General features: G+C 33.9%; 1 protein-coding gene across 2 annotated transcripts; it reads left to right on the top strand.

Moving 5' to 3' along the window:
* The first annotated feature begins 71 nt into the window (after positions 1 to 71).
* Positions 72 to 9,307, top strand: LOC130635978 (glutamate carboxypeptidase 2-like). Of its 2 annotated transcripts, none has more exons than XR_008982203.1 (14): positions 72 to 369; positions 522 to 807; positions 1,639 to 1,764; positions 2,245 to 2,434; positions 2,582 to 2,675; positions 3,005 to 3,091; positions 4,079 to 4,164; positions 4,406 to 4,528; positions 4,983 to 5,129; positions 6,089 to 6,333; positions 6,819 to 7,080; positions 7,291 to 7,372; positions 7,688 to 7,837; positions 8,417 to 8,550. XR_008982203.1 is itself a non-coding variant. In XM_057445537.1 (14 exons), exons 1-14 carry the CDS (start codon positions 161 to 163, stop codon positions 8,595 to 8,597), a joined length of 2,214 nt encoding a protein of 737 aa, XP_057301520.1. In that variant the 5' UTR covers positions 74 to 160; the 3' UTR covers positions 8,598 to 9,307. The 2 variants fall into 2 exon arrangements, 1 of the variants encoding a protein (XP_057301520.1); XM_057445537.1 differs by having other exon boundaries at positions 74 to 369; positions 7,688 to 7,783; positions 8,417 to 9,307.
* Positions 9,308 to 15,924: the final 6,617 nt, after the last annotated feature.

The raw sequence follows: 15,924 nt of genomic DNA, 5'->3' as shown, positions 1-15,924 counted from the left end.
GAATTTTTGTCCCCACAATTCAAAGTGTCCCCAGATTGTTGATCCACGACGCGTGTGTGTCCCCGTAAATACGGTTTTGTGAAAACACACACACACACACACACATATATATATAATAGTTATTTTTTTAGTGTATAAATAACACAGTATAGATGGAATCATGAATATCACAAGAAACAAATTAATCGTTTTTGGCCTTTTAACAGTAGTTGTTATTGTGCTTGCATTTGTTATTGGATATGTGTCTAAAAGCACTGATGGTTGTCCTGTGTGTGCCTCAAAAAAAGTTAAACGAAGTGCACAGCGGTTGAAAATATTTCAAGAAATTGTTGATGTAATGAAAACAGAGAATCTGAAAAGCAATTTAAGGTATCTAAAATGATGATTTCTGTTGCATAGTATTGCTTGTCTTTGCTGTTATGTATCACTATTTAGCAAACTATTTAATTCACAAACTTTGTATTGCTTTGTAATGCAGAGTTGATGGATGTTAAAATTATAAACATATTGTTCTCTTGTAGATTCTTTGCTCAAAAACCACACGTTGCTTCATCGTCAAGAACAAACATAATATCTAAAGAAATCTACAGTCGGTTTGAGTCTTACGGATTTAAACCAAAATACCATTCCTATGAAACACTTCTGTCTTTTCCAAAAGCCGACCATCCAAATCATGTTTATATTATTAAGGATGATGGAACTGAGATTTTTAAGTCCCGTCGGATTGAGAAGATATTCGAAGAGAAAGAAAATAACTCTAACTCGTTACCACCGTTTTTAGCCTATGGTCCAAGTGGAAGTGTTGAGGTGTGTAATCATTATATATTTGTATTGTGAGTAGGACCTTTGTCATTTTTTTATCTGTGTTAATGAGTTTATCAATAGTGAAAGGCAAATATAATGTATATATATTGTATTATACTGTAATTCTGTAACACAATTGGTTAGTTCTATTTATATAATCTATTTATAAGCCGTATTTCTAGTTTAGAGTACATTTCTTATTATGCAAAAAATTCTCTAAAAATATACACAAAATAGTAATTTAGACTCTTTGTTGTTTCCATTAAATAAGCTTTAGATCCCATTCCCCGGTTGCCTGTCAATTTTATATTTTCAGTGCCAAGACAAATTTAATGTGAAAAATGCTGTGCAAGGGGGTAAACAAGATAACAAATTGGCAAATGTCATTTAAACACAGAGTAAGGGAGTTTATAATTTCTAAGATGAGCGCAAAGAACGTTACTGGAGAGAAATAATTGAGAAGAACTAATAATACTTTAATTAAATTTTTTTTTTGGCCTAAATCAAAAGTCCTTTACATGAAATTTTCTTCCTTTTTATGTAATATTCATATGCTAAAACTAAATTATTGTATTATATATACTCCATTGACTTTTCCTGCCCAATAGTTTTCGAAATTTCCAGTCTCCCATCAGTAAAAGGAAAAACTTTAATTCATCAAACTCCCTGTTAGTATTGGAATGGGGTTGGGCCACACTATTCCCATGTAAAACTACCTAGTCAAACATATCAAAAAAATTACACAGCAAAGAATTAACATGAAAGAGTGTCAAATTTTCTCTGTAATTACTAATTTTTATCAAGAACTTATGCTATTGTCTAATGTCTGTTTAGGGTGATATTGTTTATGTTAACTATGGTCGAGATATAGATTATAATTTCCTGCAAGAAGAGCATGGTACAAATTTTACTGGTAAAATAGCGCTTGTGAAATATGGAAAAAGTGGAAGGGGAGCAAAGGTTTGTATTTTCCAGTGTTATTTCTGTGTGTGTAATTATGCTAAAACTAGACCTATATAAAAAGCCTTGTCAAAAAATGATAATTTTCAGACACTTCTTTCTACTAGGTATTTCATAACTATTCCTTAAAAAAAGCTCTTGAGTAAAAACTGCAGATTTATTTGAAAGGAAAAAAATGTTTATACAGGGATTAATTAATGTCCAGCCTAAAACTCACAGATTTATCAGGGAATTTATAATTATATCCTTTTATGGATAAAACACAAGAAGATGTAAGAAAGTTTAATACATATTAATCTCTTAAGGGCCTTATTTGTGAAATATTAATTTGGGTTTGCACATCTGTAAAGTGATAACTGTTGACTCCACAACAGCTATAAAAAAGGAGATTGAATTAGTTATTAAATACTTTTCTTGTTTAGACTTTTACGCAAGCAGTAAAAAAGGAACTTTCTTGTTTATTGAATGATTTATTTTTAGGTTAGTATTGCTGCTAAAAGAGGTATTCTAGGTGTTCTTATATACGGTGATCCAAAGGACTATGCACCAAGTACCAAATTTCCCAATGGCAGGTGGCTTTCTGATGATGGGGTTCAACGCGGGTCAATTGTAGGTTATGGTAAAGAACCTGTTGATGGTGATTTATTAACGAAAGGATATCCTGCTAAAGGTATACCTAATTACTGCACGCTTTTGTTTGTTTAGTCAAAAACCTGACGTTTTTTTATGACAATGTTGACATGTTGATATGTTAGGTTTTTAATGCAGGGTGACACGTAACAATATTATAATGTTATACTGTGGTTGTGTTTTTCAGCTGAATATTATCATGAAAAAAAATCAGACACTAGAGCATTGCCTACTATTCTTGCACAACCCATATCTTCTCTTGATGCAACAGAATTGTTGAGGTAGGTTTAAATAGAATGAATAGAGACCTTCTTAAACAAGACTACCCCATCTCGCCAAAAAAAAATCTACTTCTTCTATTTCGGACTTGAAAGGAACCATATTGAGGTTGTGAATAAAACGTCATATTTTTTTACGAGGTGAAATTGTTATATGATATTACTAGTGATAAGGCACACCCAAAAGCAAATATAAACATTTTTTTTTCAATCTTATATTCTCAACAGTTTCTTGTTACTTTACCTTTATCAGGTATTTGTTTTTTTGACACCAATTTTTGACACCAATTTTTGACAACAATGTTAGTGTAAGCAATTTATATTTTTTTTAGACGTATGGGAGGAGCAGTAGTCCCGGACAGCTGGAAAGGTGGACTTAATGTGACGTATAAAATTGGACCGTTTGCAAATACTACATTGTGAGTTTATTTTCTCTTTTTTCTCTTTATTATATACAAGAACATACAAAAATGTACAATAAAAACACACGAAGCTTTTCGTAAGTAAAAATTCTTACTTACATCGTCAGGTAAGTAAGAATTTTTACTTACGAAAAGCTTTGTGTGTTTTTATTGTACATTTTTGTATGTTCTTGTATATAATAAATTTACTATGGCGAAGAAAACAATTTAAAATATTTTTTTTCTTGTTTCGACGTTAATCTTAACCAGTGCTGGTGGGGGTTGTTAAACGGCTTCTGTCTAAATCATATTACAGAACGGTTATTTGCGATCCTGTTGTTTAGATGTACTTACAGGAGAAGTGATGAATGCATCCTCTCTCAACAGTTAATATAGGAACCACATTGCATACACCAGTTACCCTCTTCCTTTTTTCAATGTGATACTTTCATTCCAGCATAAGTCACAACTATACCTCAACTGTTATTTTATAAAAATCTACGGCGTACATTCCCCGGGCACTGTTTTTTCGTGCATCCTTAGCATAAAACATCGCTTCGAGTACTAAGTTAAACACACAAAATAGACTATTGGTTAGGTTGTGATTCCATAACACAACGTTTTTCTCACGCGCAAACAGCCAGGCTGTATACGGCTATTATTATAGAGACCAGTCGTTAGCCTGTGGAAAATCTTCAGAAACAGCAAGTTACAACGAATTTGATAAAAATATATCGCATTTGTAATTTTTAGCTTACCAATTTTGTGTGTAGTTTAAGATGACCCGTCTTTATCCGACAGACAGGCAGACAACGCCTATAAAGACTCTTCGCGTTAAAAAATTCACGGGTTCGCGCGTTAGCATAGTATTACTCTGCGGGTTTGTCCGAATGAAGATGCGCGCAACCATTTTGAACACACCAAATATGGGTGTTAATAAAGTAGATATAAACCTTCTTTCTTGCATGTTTGGAATGATACAAGAACGTAGTGTGTTTTTTTTAGAAAAGCTAAGTTGGTCGTGACAAACGAGTTAGTCATAAAGAAAATTCGTAACGTGTGTGGCACCATCTATGGCAGTGTTGAACCAGGTATGTCCAAACCTAAACTTTCCAATGTTTTGCTGTAGTTTTGTCCTTTGAGTCTCTTTCCATGTCCAGTTTGATTTGATCTTGTTCTATTTTGATGTGTGAGAAGTAGTTTACGCACTAATCCAAAAAAATTATACGCAGATAAATAATTTAAGATAAGAACCAGGTAAACAACATTTTACACCAAATTACTTTTTATTTGTCATCATTTACAAACAAAATATTTTTGTGCACACTATAGATCGGTACGTTCTTCTTGGTAATCATATCGATGCGTGGGTGTTTGGTGCGGTTGATGCGTCAAGCGGCACCACAGTAATGATGGAGATAGCAAGAGCGTTAGGTGAACAAATGAAAAACAAAGGTACGTTGTAGCGTAAAAATATTGCGTCAGTTTGGTGGTGTTTTTTGTTTTATAGGAACTTTAGTTTGACTACCATTGAAAAACAAGAAGGCTCGGAGAAAGTTTTGTTCGGTATGACATAGGTCAAATTAAAAAGCATAATTCTGCGACCTCTTTAAAAACTTTCGGAATTTATTTCGTTAATTCTCATGCTCTGAAAATATAAACCTGGCTCTTTATTAAACCCAACTTTATTTTAAAGTTGAAACGCTACTCACGCGGTGGGAATAATGAGCAAATACGGTATTTTAAATTTAGGAATTTACAGTGCAAGTTCTTGTTAAGAAATATTTGCAGCAGAAAACTAAAAACAAGTTTGTGTGGTCATAGTTACCACCATAGTTACCTTTGTTCTGTTCAACCAATTGTATCCTCTTGTTAATTATTAAGTTAAACATTTTTAACTTTTTCGTAGGATGGCGTCCTCGCAGAACAATCAAAATGTGTGGATGGGATGGGGAGGAGTTTAATCTGATTGGTTCTTGCGAATATGTTGAAGAGTTTCGCAATGAATTGCGGGATAGGGCTGTAGCGTATATAAACATAGACTCTGCTGTGGCAGGTTTGTGAAACAAACTTATGTATATTTTTTTAAATTGTAGAAATGGTTTTCACTGGTAGTAGATAATATCTTATGTATTTTTATTATCGTGTGTATGACCACTTATTGTTAACGTTTAGATTTACTAACCAAACTTTAGTACTAACACCAACGTTGTCAAGGTAACGGTTTTAATTTTGATTTATTTTTTTAATTTCTTATTAACTCTCAAAATTCTGACCATACTAATTTTATTTCGTTCCTCTGGATTTAAAATAAGTTAAGACAAGCACAGCCTAAATGAATGGTCTACTGGTGACAGCGATCATTCTGTCCATTCAAGATATTTCTGTACAACGTTGTTTCTTGTGAATGCTGCTCATCGTGAATGTTGCTCATCGTATTGCGTAAGATCACTACTAGTTTGGCCTGCTTCAGCCTGCTTCAAAACATGGACCATGGGGAAAAAGTTTTGCGGAATGAACTTTTGCGGTTTTCCACGGTTTTCGGGAAATTCGCAAAAGTTCATTTCTGCAAAATCAGGTCAATAGTGAACCGCAAAATTTTACAGCTACAAGATAAGATGTATAAAAACTATTTGGAAATAGATGAAAAATTTTGTAGTCGGTAATAGATGAAAAATTTTGTAGTCGGAAATAGATGAAAAATTTTGTAGTCGGTAATAGATGAGAAATTTTGTAGTCGGAAATAGATGAAAAGTTTTGTAGAACTGGGGGAATATTTTTCCGCAAAAATGCAAAACCCTTTGCTGTAGAGTTAAACCGCAAAAGTTTTAGTATCAAACACTTTCTTCCCTTAAAGTAATTCATAAAACTAGACTAAAATACTAATACAGTAAAAAATAGGCGAGGAATAGAGAGGATATAATTGTTGTAATAAATCTAATACTTTTTACAAAAAATAATGTCACATTTCGTTTGATGACAATATTTTATTTAATAATCATTTTTGATATTTAGGAAATTATTCGTTGCGTACGCAAGCTAGTCCATTGCTGCACGAACTTATCTACAAAGTCAACAAGTTGGTTCCAGATCCATACCTCGATATGAGCGTGTTTGACAAAGCTGTCCGCGCTTACGAAGATAAAAACGAACCTTCTCTACATAGAATATACAGTCTTGGTGCGGGCAGTGATTACTATGCTTTTTATCAATTTATGGGGATACCTTCCATTGATTATGGATATAGACAAGCTGATCTTGTAAGTGATATATTTCCATTTTGAATATTGTCTTGTGTTTTGTAACGCCTGCGATGAGCAATGGAACATCAAATTTTATTTCAAATCAACCGAACAGTATTTTACCAGAATGTCCCTTGCTCCTGAACTTTGAAAATCGCTGACGAAAGCGGATTTGCAAAGGTGATTTTATCAATTTCGCAGGCTATGAAATCCATCCTTATGACCAGTCAAACCTACTGAATCCAGCAAAATTTTTGTAGCAGCGAAAACATGTATAAGCTGCTTTATTGTAGTATTGTACAAATAATCTCGCTTGCAGATCTGCGTAGGAGTTTTATGTTTAAAGCCAAATATCTCTGTTCGAATCATTTATAAGATATTATCAAGTCTAATTTCTCCGCGCCATTCTTACTCTCCACCTTAGCATTTTTTTCTTGACAAATCGCTGTTCCTACCCGTTTTTAGAAGAATCTGTTGTTATCAAGGACTTATTTTTTCTCTAGGACAAGAAGTACGGCACTTCGTACTATCCCATGTATCACACCCTGCACGATACCATATATTGGATGGAAAACTTTGTTGATAAGGAGTACAAGATTCATCTTACTGTTGCTAAGGTGGCTGCCTACTGCCTCCTTCACCTGGCAGATTCACCTTTGCTGCCTCTAAATGCACAGAGGTATGCGACTAGTTTGAATAAAAGTATCGCGGATCTCACAGAATTTCTCTTCCTAAAAGGAATTGAAAAAGAGGGAGTGAGCACAGGTATAATTTTTATTTAGTGTTTTGTTCAGGTAATAAATTTTTGATTTTCCAGATAAGCTCGCCCGAAGGGCGACAAAATCTGAAATGTTGTGTTTTTTTTTAATTTATATTTTGCTAAAAAACGTTTTTTGCTTTTTGAATACAGCTTTTCGTCTTTTTTTAATATCCTGCATGCAGTTTTAATGTCAACGACGCAAATTTTGTTTTCAGAAATATTAACCAACTCAGTGGCAAAATTTAAAGACGCTGTTGGAAATTTAACACAAAAGCTGAAAGATTTTGACGTTGATGAGTAGGTTGACAATTTACAGTGCATGCCATTATGTTGTTTTCTGTTATGACTTGAGTCCAATTTAGGTTCTTATGTGAAACTGAGACTAATCGAAAATGAGTTTTGTAATCGTTTTGGATTGAGGAAATATATGTAACTAACATTCTTACTTCACAAAATTGTCTTCTTTTTCCTTTATTTGGCATACCCCACTTATTAATGGGCTAAACAAGGATATCAGCCTTGTTTAGCGCTGAGATTTACTTACAACTAGAGGATTTGGTGAGCGAGCATTGCAATATTAGACCGTGGATTATCTTTTTGTTTTCTATTTAGGGATGATTTAAAATTGCGCATACTGAACGACAAGTTGATGCAGTTGGAGAAAGGATTTACCTACCCTGTAGGGTTACCTGGTCGTTCGCAGGTTAAGTGAGTGAGAATTCTACCTACCCTGTGCGGGTTAACTGCTCGCTCACAAGTTAAGTGAGTGATAATTCTACCAACCCTGTAGGGTTACCTGGTCGTTCGCAAGTTAAGTGAGTGAGAATTCTACCTACCCTGTACGGGTTACCTGCTCGCTTACAAGTTAAGTGAGTGATAATTCTACCAACCCTGTAGGGTTACCTGGTCGTTCACAAGTTAAGTGAGTGATAATTCTACCAACCCTGTAGGATTACCTGGTCGTTCGCAAGTTTAGTGAGTGAGAATTCTACTTTGAGATTTGTAACGGTTTAATAAACTTCTCAAATTTTGAATCAATAAACAAAAGATTATGAAGCAACTATCGAAAGTGTTTTAAGGAAATAATGTGTTTAAACAAAATTTGAAAGTAAAGAGGTATTGCTTGTTGGAAAAGCATTGTCCAGCCTTATGCTTCCCTTGGATTGAATTCGTCTATCCTAAACATTCAATTTTTTGCCGACTTCTTTTAAGAATATTTTTAAATCGTTAATTTGTATAGTAAGTTTTTTTTTCGCAGAGACCGTTCAAGTATAATTACAGGAAGGCTTATTTATTGAAGTATCGAATGGTAAAATTAAAAAACCTGCGTTCTTTATTTAGAAATTACATAATGGCACCCTCACAAGGCAGTGTCAATTATGATGTACCTTTACCCGCCATTTCTGATTTACTACCCACGTTAAATGAAACAAAGGCCTGGGACCAAGTGAAGAAACAAATTTCGATTACCGCGTATTTAATCGAATCTGTAGCAGACTCCATTATGGAAACATTGGTGTAAATTTGAAGACGATGTTATTAATGTTGTAAATATGTTTTTGTTAGACTTTGACAATGTTGTAACACTTTTTTATAAACCACATTTTATATGCTCAAATGCTTTAAAAAGGGAAGCAAGTTGTCAGCAACATCCCAGCCTGAAAGTGAGTGCATAAAAAGGAGTACATGTGTATTAAAAGAAAGCAGTGCAAGACTCTAGTACCGCAATTTCTTAATTTTTTAGTGCTAAAAGTTTTCTATTTGGTTTCTTAAACTTATACATATATCGATTGAAATTAATATCGACTTGTACGTTGTTTAATCACGCATGCGTATGTACAAAGAGTTCAGAAAGAAATATTTCATAAAAAAATTACTTTTATTAGTTTCATAATTTTTTGAAGCCTAAAAAATCCAGTAGTGGACGTTTCTTGTATTTTAGGAAGCTCCAGCCTCTAGTTTTATAAACGGATTTCTTTTGAAAAAATACGGGTAAAGGGAAGAATAAAGATTATAAGAATATTAATTTCAAAGGAAAAAACTGAAGTTTGATTGCGATATTTTGTGTTGCTTATAAAACAATGTGTATTTTTTTTGTGATTTTTTATAGACTTGACACATTATTGTAGATTTTGTAGTAGAAAATATTTTTTGATATTGTTAGAAGTAGATTTTTTAATTGTAAACCTTGTAAACATTTTTTAATTAGAGAGATTTATAATTACTGTGAAAGCTGGATTAAAAGACTAAACTAAAAAAAAATAAGCACCCCTTCCCTACACGCAGGATTTTTTTGAGTAAACGAATCAACAAAGATAGCGTTGTAAAAGGGGACAAATATCTATAGAGGCGAAACTTTAAACCTTTATATGATATTGTATTTAATTTCTTCCAATCCCACATAAAAAGTTGAAAAACCTTTGATGTAAAGTACAAGTATTAGTAAACTCTGAATCGGCAAAACTTGAGGCTTAGGTTAAACGACTGTGATCACGTGATTTGATGTAAACTAGAAAAATCGCTTAAAAGCGTCAGTTGAGGTCTCTGCCAAAATGTTCATGTTATTATATAAATAACGTGACCAAGTATATCTTTACTTAAAATCTATAGTGTATTTGCATAGAAGATGCAGTACAAAAAGGGGATTAAGTCATTTTGAATTAGCAGAAGTCTTGCCTTCATTTATCAGGAAATTTTATAACTGGTTGTTGAAGAAGTCTGCAGTTATTTTGTTGCAGTAAAGTAGACGAAGAACATAAGAAAGTACAAGAATGACATTCTAAAATGATGCAAAAGTCTCATACTTGATTGAATCATAAGACAAACTCCAAAATGCAATAACTTTGCTGAGTCTGCACATCTTTGAGGCACATGTTTCAACAAGAGAATGTTTAACAGCAAAAATCTTGAAATAGTAAACTAATTTATAAAAACAACTATTTTTTTTCAAATGCTTTTTTTTGTAATTCAACACAGAAATATTTAGCCTGTTTTAGGGAATTGATGCAACAAGTATATTTCAAGAACTCATCAATACTGTACATAACCATAATTTTCTTCAAACTTATTTACCCAGGACTTTTTATTTCTACATGCGATGGGGTATTTTTAAAATCGTTTTGGCGGAGATAGGGAGATAGCGATATTGACGCTGTGGAGTTGATAAAATCCAAACATTTGTCTTTGACCCTCGTAATTTTCATGTTCTTAAAAGTTAATGAGAATGTCACACTTTGTTTCCAACCAATCTGATCTTGCTTGTTTTTTATTCAAGTAGCCAGAACATTACCTAGTTAAAGCATTGTCACTTCAAAAGAGCTATTCTAGTATCTCTGTTTAAGAAGTCCAGATGAGCCATAACATAAAAAAATCAGGCCAACGGTTACCATAATAGTAGACCTGCAGCTTCAATATTTTTAAATCAAATTTATAGGTTTGGTTTACTGGTTGTAACGTATGAGAAGGACTTTTCCTTTAATCATTTACAAGTACTTCCTTTACTTGACTCTAAAAAAATATATAATTGATCAAATAAGCAATCTAAAAATGAAGTTATAGTTCAAGGAATAATAAGTCACATGCGGGTAAAACAGACAAAAATCATTTGTCAACAACTACTATAATGGGTCTATTCAAAAATGCATACGTACTATAAATCGTCAATCTTATACTCCATTGTATGCTTTCCTTTTGACTTACCCCTTTCCCAAATGTACAGATCACCCCTCCCCGAAAAATCAACTTAATGATTATTAATGATTGATGATTACTTGGAAAAAGGACAATATGGGTAACTACGGCAGTTCTAAGGTGTTAAAGTTGAAATAACCACGAATTTTTAGCAGAAAAGATACATAAAATAGCTGCAATAATATTTTACAGCGTAGATATGTAAGCCCTTGAAGACCCTTTTCCCCTTTTTTGATACATTTTCTTTTAGCCGAACGTTAATTGGACGTTTGGAAAAATGCGAGTGCTCCCTCTTTCCAAAATCCAAACTTAGCTACACATTCTTTTTGCACAGCTTAAATTTAGGTGACTACTTTACAGGACTTTACAGAACTTCACTTAAAGAAAAACAATTAAAATACTGCAGCTTACATAGACATTACATAGACATATAGCTAGCTACCTCCAGGGTGTACGCAAAACCTCGTAAATTTAAACCAGTAGCCTATTTCTTGCGGAAAGCAGCAAATCATGTCATATATATAAGTAATAAGTCATGATGAAGATACCTCTCTAAAAGTCAAGTAGTTCGCATTGTTCGTCGTATCATGGTTACCCTGCTCATTTTATTTGTATTATGACTGATTTTCCATTTAGAAGGAGCCAGAATTGACATGGGAAAGTTTTAAAGAGAGTGTGTTATTGTCGAAGGATATGGGTGGCTACGCTTGCCGCGAGAACTTTGAGTTGTGGCGTGCTGCTGGGGGGAAAGGCCTTTTCACCCAGGAGGACGCCATAAATGCCCGGAAGCGTAGGCACCCATATTCTTCGGCAACGTCGAGCCACAAAAGGAGATAATTGAATAAAAATCTTCTAAAAAATTACTTACTTATCTTTTTACAAGCTCGTGAGCTTGTATTAAAACGCAACTGTGTCCTACAAGAATGGAAATTTTTGCCTCCCTGAGCACCGACACGGGAGTCGTCGTGTGTTCGAATCTCATCTTGGTAACTATTTTTACTTTTTTTTTCTTTTTTCTTTTTTAAAAAGATAAGACAAGTGTTCAAAACACTTGTTTAACTAACTAGTAAATAAAGGTGTTTCCACCAAACTTTTTAAAAGTGAATGTAGGCAGAATTAACTGAATTAATGAATTTCGCAAATTTTGGGGTTTATGGGTTTGTGGTCTTTCTTCTTCCTGTCAGTCGGTTCACCCAAGACGGACCCATCGAAAATTAAAAGTTCGAGGAATTTTCCGTTCAGGAAGGTCTCACAAATCAATTTTGAAAAATAAGTGAGTAACAAATATTATTGCGTATCTGAATAGTAAAATATGTCGTGTCTAACTTCGTAACAAAAATCCCAATTTGATAGACAGCTTTTTGTAAACTTTATTCGCGAGGTTGTTTGCGCATATCATACGTCTTGTTTTCTTTAATTTGGCTGGTCTACCGAAAATTTAAATTTTTATTTCATTGTCCTATTTTTACAATCTGCTTTAACAAAAAAATCGAGACGGAAATTTATCTCCTATGTGGTCATATTACCGTAATCTCTATAATAATAGCCGTATTCCATCTGTCTGTCTCTGCGCAGACCCCCCGCTGAGTTAGAAAATGATGTTACGGAAACACGAATTTCAAATGCGATATCTTTTTATCCACTTTGTTGCGACGGGTAAATATAAAGGACGGGCGACCCCGTGGATTTTTCCACGGGCTAACGACTAGTCTCTATAATAATAGCCGTATTCCGTCTGTCTGTCTCTGCGCGGACCCCCCGCTGAGTTAGAAAATGATGTTACGGAAACATGAATATCAAATGCGATATTTTTTTATCCACTTTGTTGCGACGTGTAATTATAAAGGACGGGCGAACCCGTGGATTTTTCCACGGGCTAACGACTAGTATTGTATTATATTTTATGATATCTATTGTGTTGATGTGTTTTATAAAAAAAAGTATATAATAAACCTTAGGGGTGAATAAAATAAATAAAATAGTGAAAAAAAACAACAATCGATCTGCTAGTCTTCGTAAATTTGTGTTTACATGTATGTATAATATGTATTATTATTTATTCCGTTTTTAAACACTGAAGATTTATATTTATATATGTTTTCACAACAAGGTAGTATAGCGGTAGTACAACGTAGTAACGTCTGATTTTGACAAGTCGACAGGTAGCAAAAGCGCGATTTCACCAAAGCCAGCTTTCCTTGTACATACAATCGTGTTCCTCGTTAAATGCCTCTAGGCTATTTTTAGTTTTGTGTGTATATGATAAATATTTTATTAAGCTATTTAGCACATAGCTATTTCAAGAATTGTACTGTAACAAGAATCTTACTGTTTCTTTGCTGCTCCCTGCCGTGCCTTTACCCTGCATGCCTGTTTAGGGGTGAAATAGCGACATATTGTGCTCACGGGATTTTAGATGAGCGTTGCGCCTGTGGGTGCCTTATTAAGGGCTGGGAAAAACAATTACCTTGCACCGACCACTACCAGGTAATCATCAGTATATGATATATATAGCTATATTGAAAATAATAGTTAATCTTATCGTAGAGAGGGGAGAGTTGCATACAGTCACCACTGTCCTTTATAGAGTACAAAATACCATGTTTTTGCACTCTATAAATCTCTGTTTACTTAGTTTGGGGTGTCTTTTGTTAGGCGTGGTGGATGTTCTACTTTGTAATTAACTGAAATCGAGGAGATTTTTTTAAAAAATCGGACATTTACATCTTAATATTTTCCATGATACTAAATTAATATGATACATAGCTTAGACACATGCTTTTATTTATAAGAAACTAGTCTATAAGAAACCTTAGGAAGAGCAAGTCAAATTTTAAGAAATGTGAGCAGGCTGAGAAAATCTCCAACATTAAGAAACTTTTATACATCTAACAGAAAAAGGGGGAGAGGGAGAACAGAATAAAAACAGTTTTTCATAAAGTGGATGTTTAAACCTGCATCTATTTATGACAAACTAATGTATATATTATATCTTAAACAAATTAAAAAAAAAAACTTTTAATCTCAGATTTATCAAAAAATGATAGTTTTTTGGCGTTATGACGGATTGTTTAAGTACTTGTATTGGCACATAATTCTGCTAACATTATTCACTGTATATATATTGACCCGATATAAATTTAAGACCTTTGTTTGAGCTATTAAATTTGAAATATTTGCACCTCAATCATTTTTATACTCCTGGACAACATGATACATATTTAAGATATATTGAATATACGTAATATTTGAGATGTGGGGGGGGGAGATTTTCTATTAAGATGCCTGCCCCTGCCTTGCCGTTCCCTTGCCTTGTCTAACCCTGCCTTACTGATCCATCTTCCTGTTTCCTTGCCTGCCTTTGCTTACCCTTCCTATGCCTTTTCTGGTACCTGCCTACTATGCCCTTGCCTGTGCCTCTTATGCCTTGCCTACCCCTGGCTTGCTAATTCCTCTTCCTATTTCCTTGCCTGCCTTTGTCGTGCCCTTTCCTTGCCGTGCTTAATGCCTTTGCCTTGGCAACCTCTCCGCAACACTTTCTATATTGATTTTAGCAGTGTTCACAATGATGAGTTCAGCATGGAAATTGATCTATAGCTAGCTATCAACATTATCAACAAAGTGTTTTTCACAGCTATGTAATGCAAGAATGTATAAAGTTGTCATCATTAAAAGATTCTTCCATATCACTGTCATCATCGAATCAGTGTCAGTTACACAGTGATACTCACTCAAACCTTTCTATGGTCGCCGCCATGACAGTTTGATGTCACAAACATGGCTTTTAAGTGCAGCTTCGGAATTAATTTTTCTTAGGTTCTATTCGTTTATTTTAAAGTTTGTGCTACTTCGAACCTGTACTACTTAAGTAGTTTGTTTACACGAAATCAAGTAGCACACGGACGCCATAAATGCCCGGAAGCGTAGGCACCCATATTCTTCGGCAACGTCGAGCCACAAAAGGAGATAATTGAATAAAAATCTTCTAAAAAATTACTTACTTATCTTTTTTTCTTTAATTTGGCTGGTCTACCAAAAATTTAAATTTTTATTTCATTGTCCTATTTTTACAATCTGCTTTAACAAAAAAATCGAGACGGAAATTTATCGTCTGTGGTCATATTACCGTAATGTGGTCATATTACCGTAATATTGTATTATATTTTATGATATCTATTGTGTTGACGTGTTTTATAAAAAAAAGTATATAATAAACCTTAGGGGTGAATAAAATAAATAAAATAGTGAAAAAAAACAACAATCGATCTGCTAGTCTTCGTAAATTTGTGTTTACATGTATGTATAATATGTATTATTATTTATTCCGTTTTTAAACACTGAAGATTTATATTTATATATGTTTTCACAACAAGGTAGTATAGCGGTAGTACAACGTAGTAACGTCTGATTTTGACAAGTCGACAGGTAGCAAAAGCGCGATTTCACCAAAGCCAGCTTTCCTTGTACATACAATCGTGTTCCTCGTTAAATGCCTCTAGGCTATTTTTAGTTTTGTGTGTATATGATAAATATTTTATTAAGCTATTTAGCACATAGCTATTTCAAGAATTGTACTGTAACAAGAATCTTACTGTTTCTTTGCTGCTCCCTGCCGTGCCTTTACCCTGCATGCCTGTTTAGGGGTGAAATAGCGACATATTGTGCTCACGGGATTTTAGATGAGCGTTGCGCCTGTGGGTGCCTTATTAAGGGCTGGGAAAAACAATTACCTTGCACCGACCACTACCAGGTAATCATCAGTATATGATATATATAGCTATATTGAAAATAATAGTTAATCTTATCGTAGAGAGGGGAGAGTTGCATACAGTCACCACTGTCCTTTATAGAGTACAAAATACCATGTTTTTGCACTCTATAAATCTCTGTTTACTTAGTTTGGGGTGTCTTTTGTTAGGCGTGGTGGATGTTCTACTTTGTAATTAACTGAAATCGAGGAGATTTTTTTAAAAAATCGGACATTTACATCTTAATATTTTCCATGATACTAAATTAATATGATACATAGCTTAGACACATGCTTTTATTTATAAGAAACTAGTCTATAAGAAACCTTAGGAAGAGCAAGTCAAATTTTAAGAAATGTGAGCAGGCTGAGAAAATCTCCAACATTAAGAAACTTTTATACATCTAACAGA

This window comes from Hydractinia symbiolongicarpus, chromosome 3 (genome assembly GCF_029227915.1).
Source record: "Hydractinia symbiolongicarpus strain clone_291-10 chromosome 3, HSymV2.1, whole genome shotgun sequence".
NCBI classification, from domain to species: domain Eukaryota; kingdom Metazoa; phylum Cnidaria; class Hydrozoa; order Anthoathecata; family Hydractiniidae; genus Hydractinia; species Hydractinia symbiolongicarpus.
This window is presented reverse-complemented; position numbering and strand designations above follow the sequence as displayed.

Coding starts and splice junctions, on each gene's coding strand:
- LOC130635978 (XM_057445537.1), top strand. CDS start 161: ATGAATATCACAAGAAACAAATTAATCGTTTTTGGCCTTTTAACAGTA. Junction 5,130..6,088: donor CATAGACTCTGCTGTGGCAG/GTTTGTGAAACA, acceptor TTTGATATTTAG/GAAATTATTCGTTGCGTACG. Junction 7,784..8,416: donor CCTGGTCGTTCGCAGGTTAA/GTGAGTGAGAAT, acceptor TTCTTTATTTAG/AAATTACATAATGGCACCCT.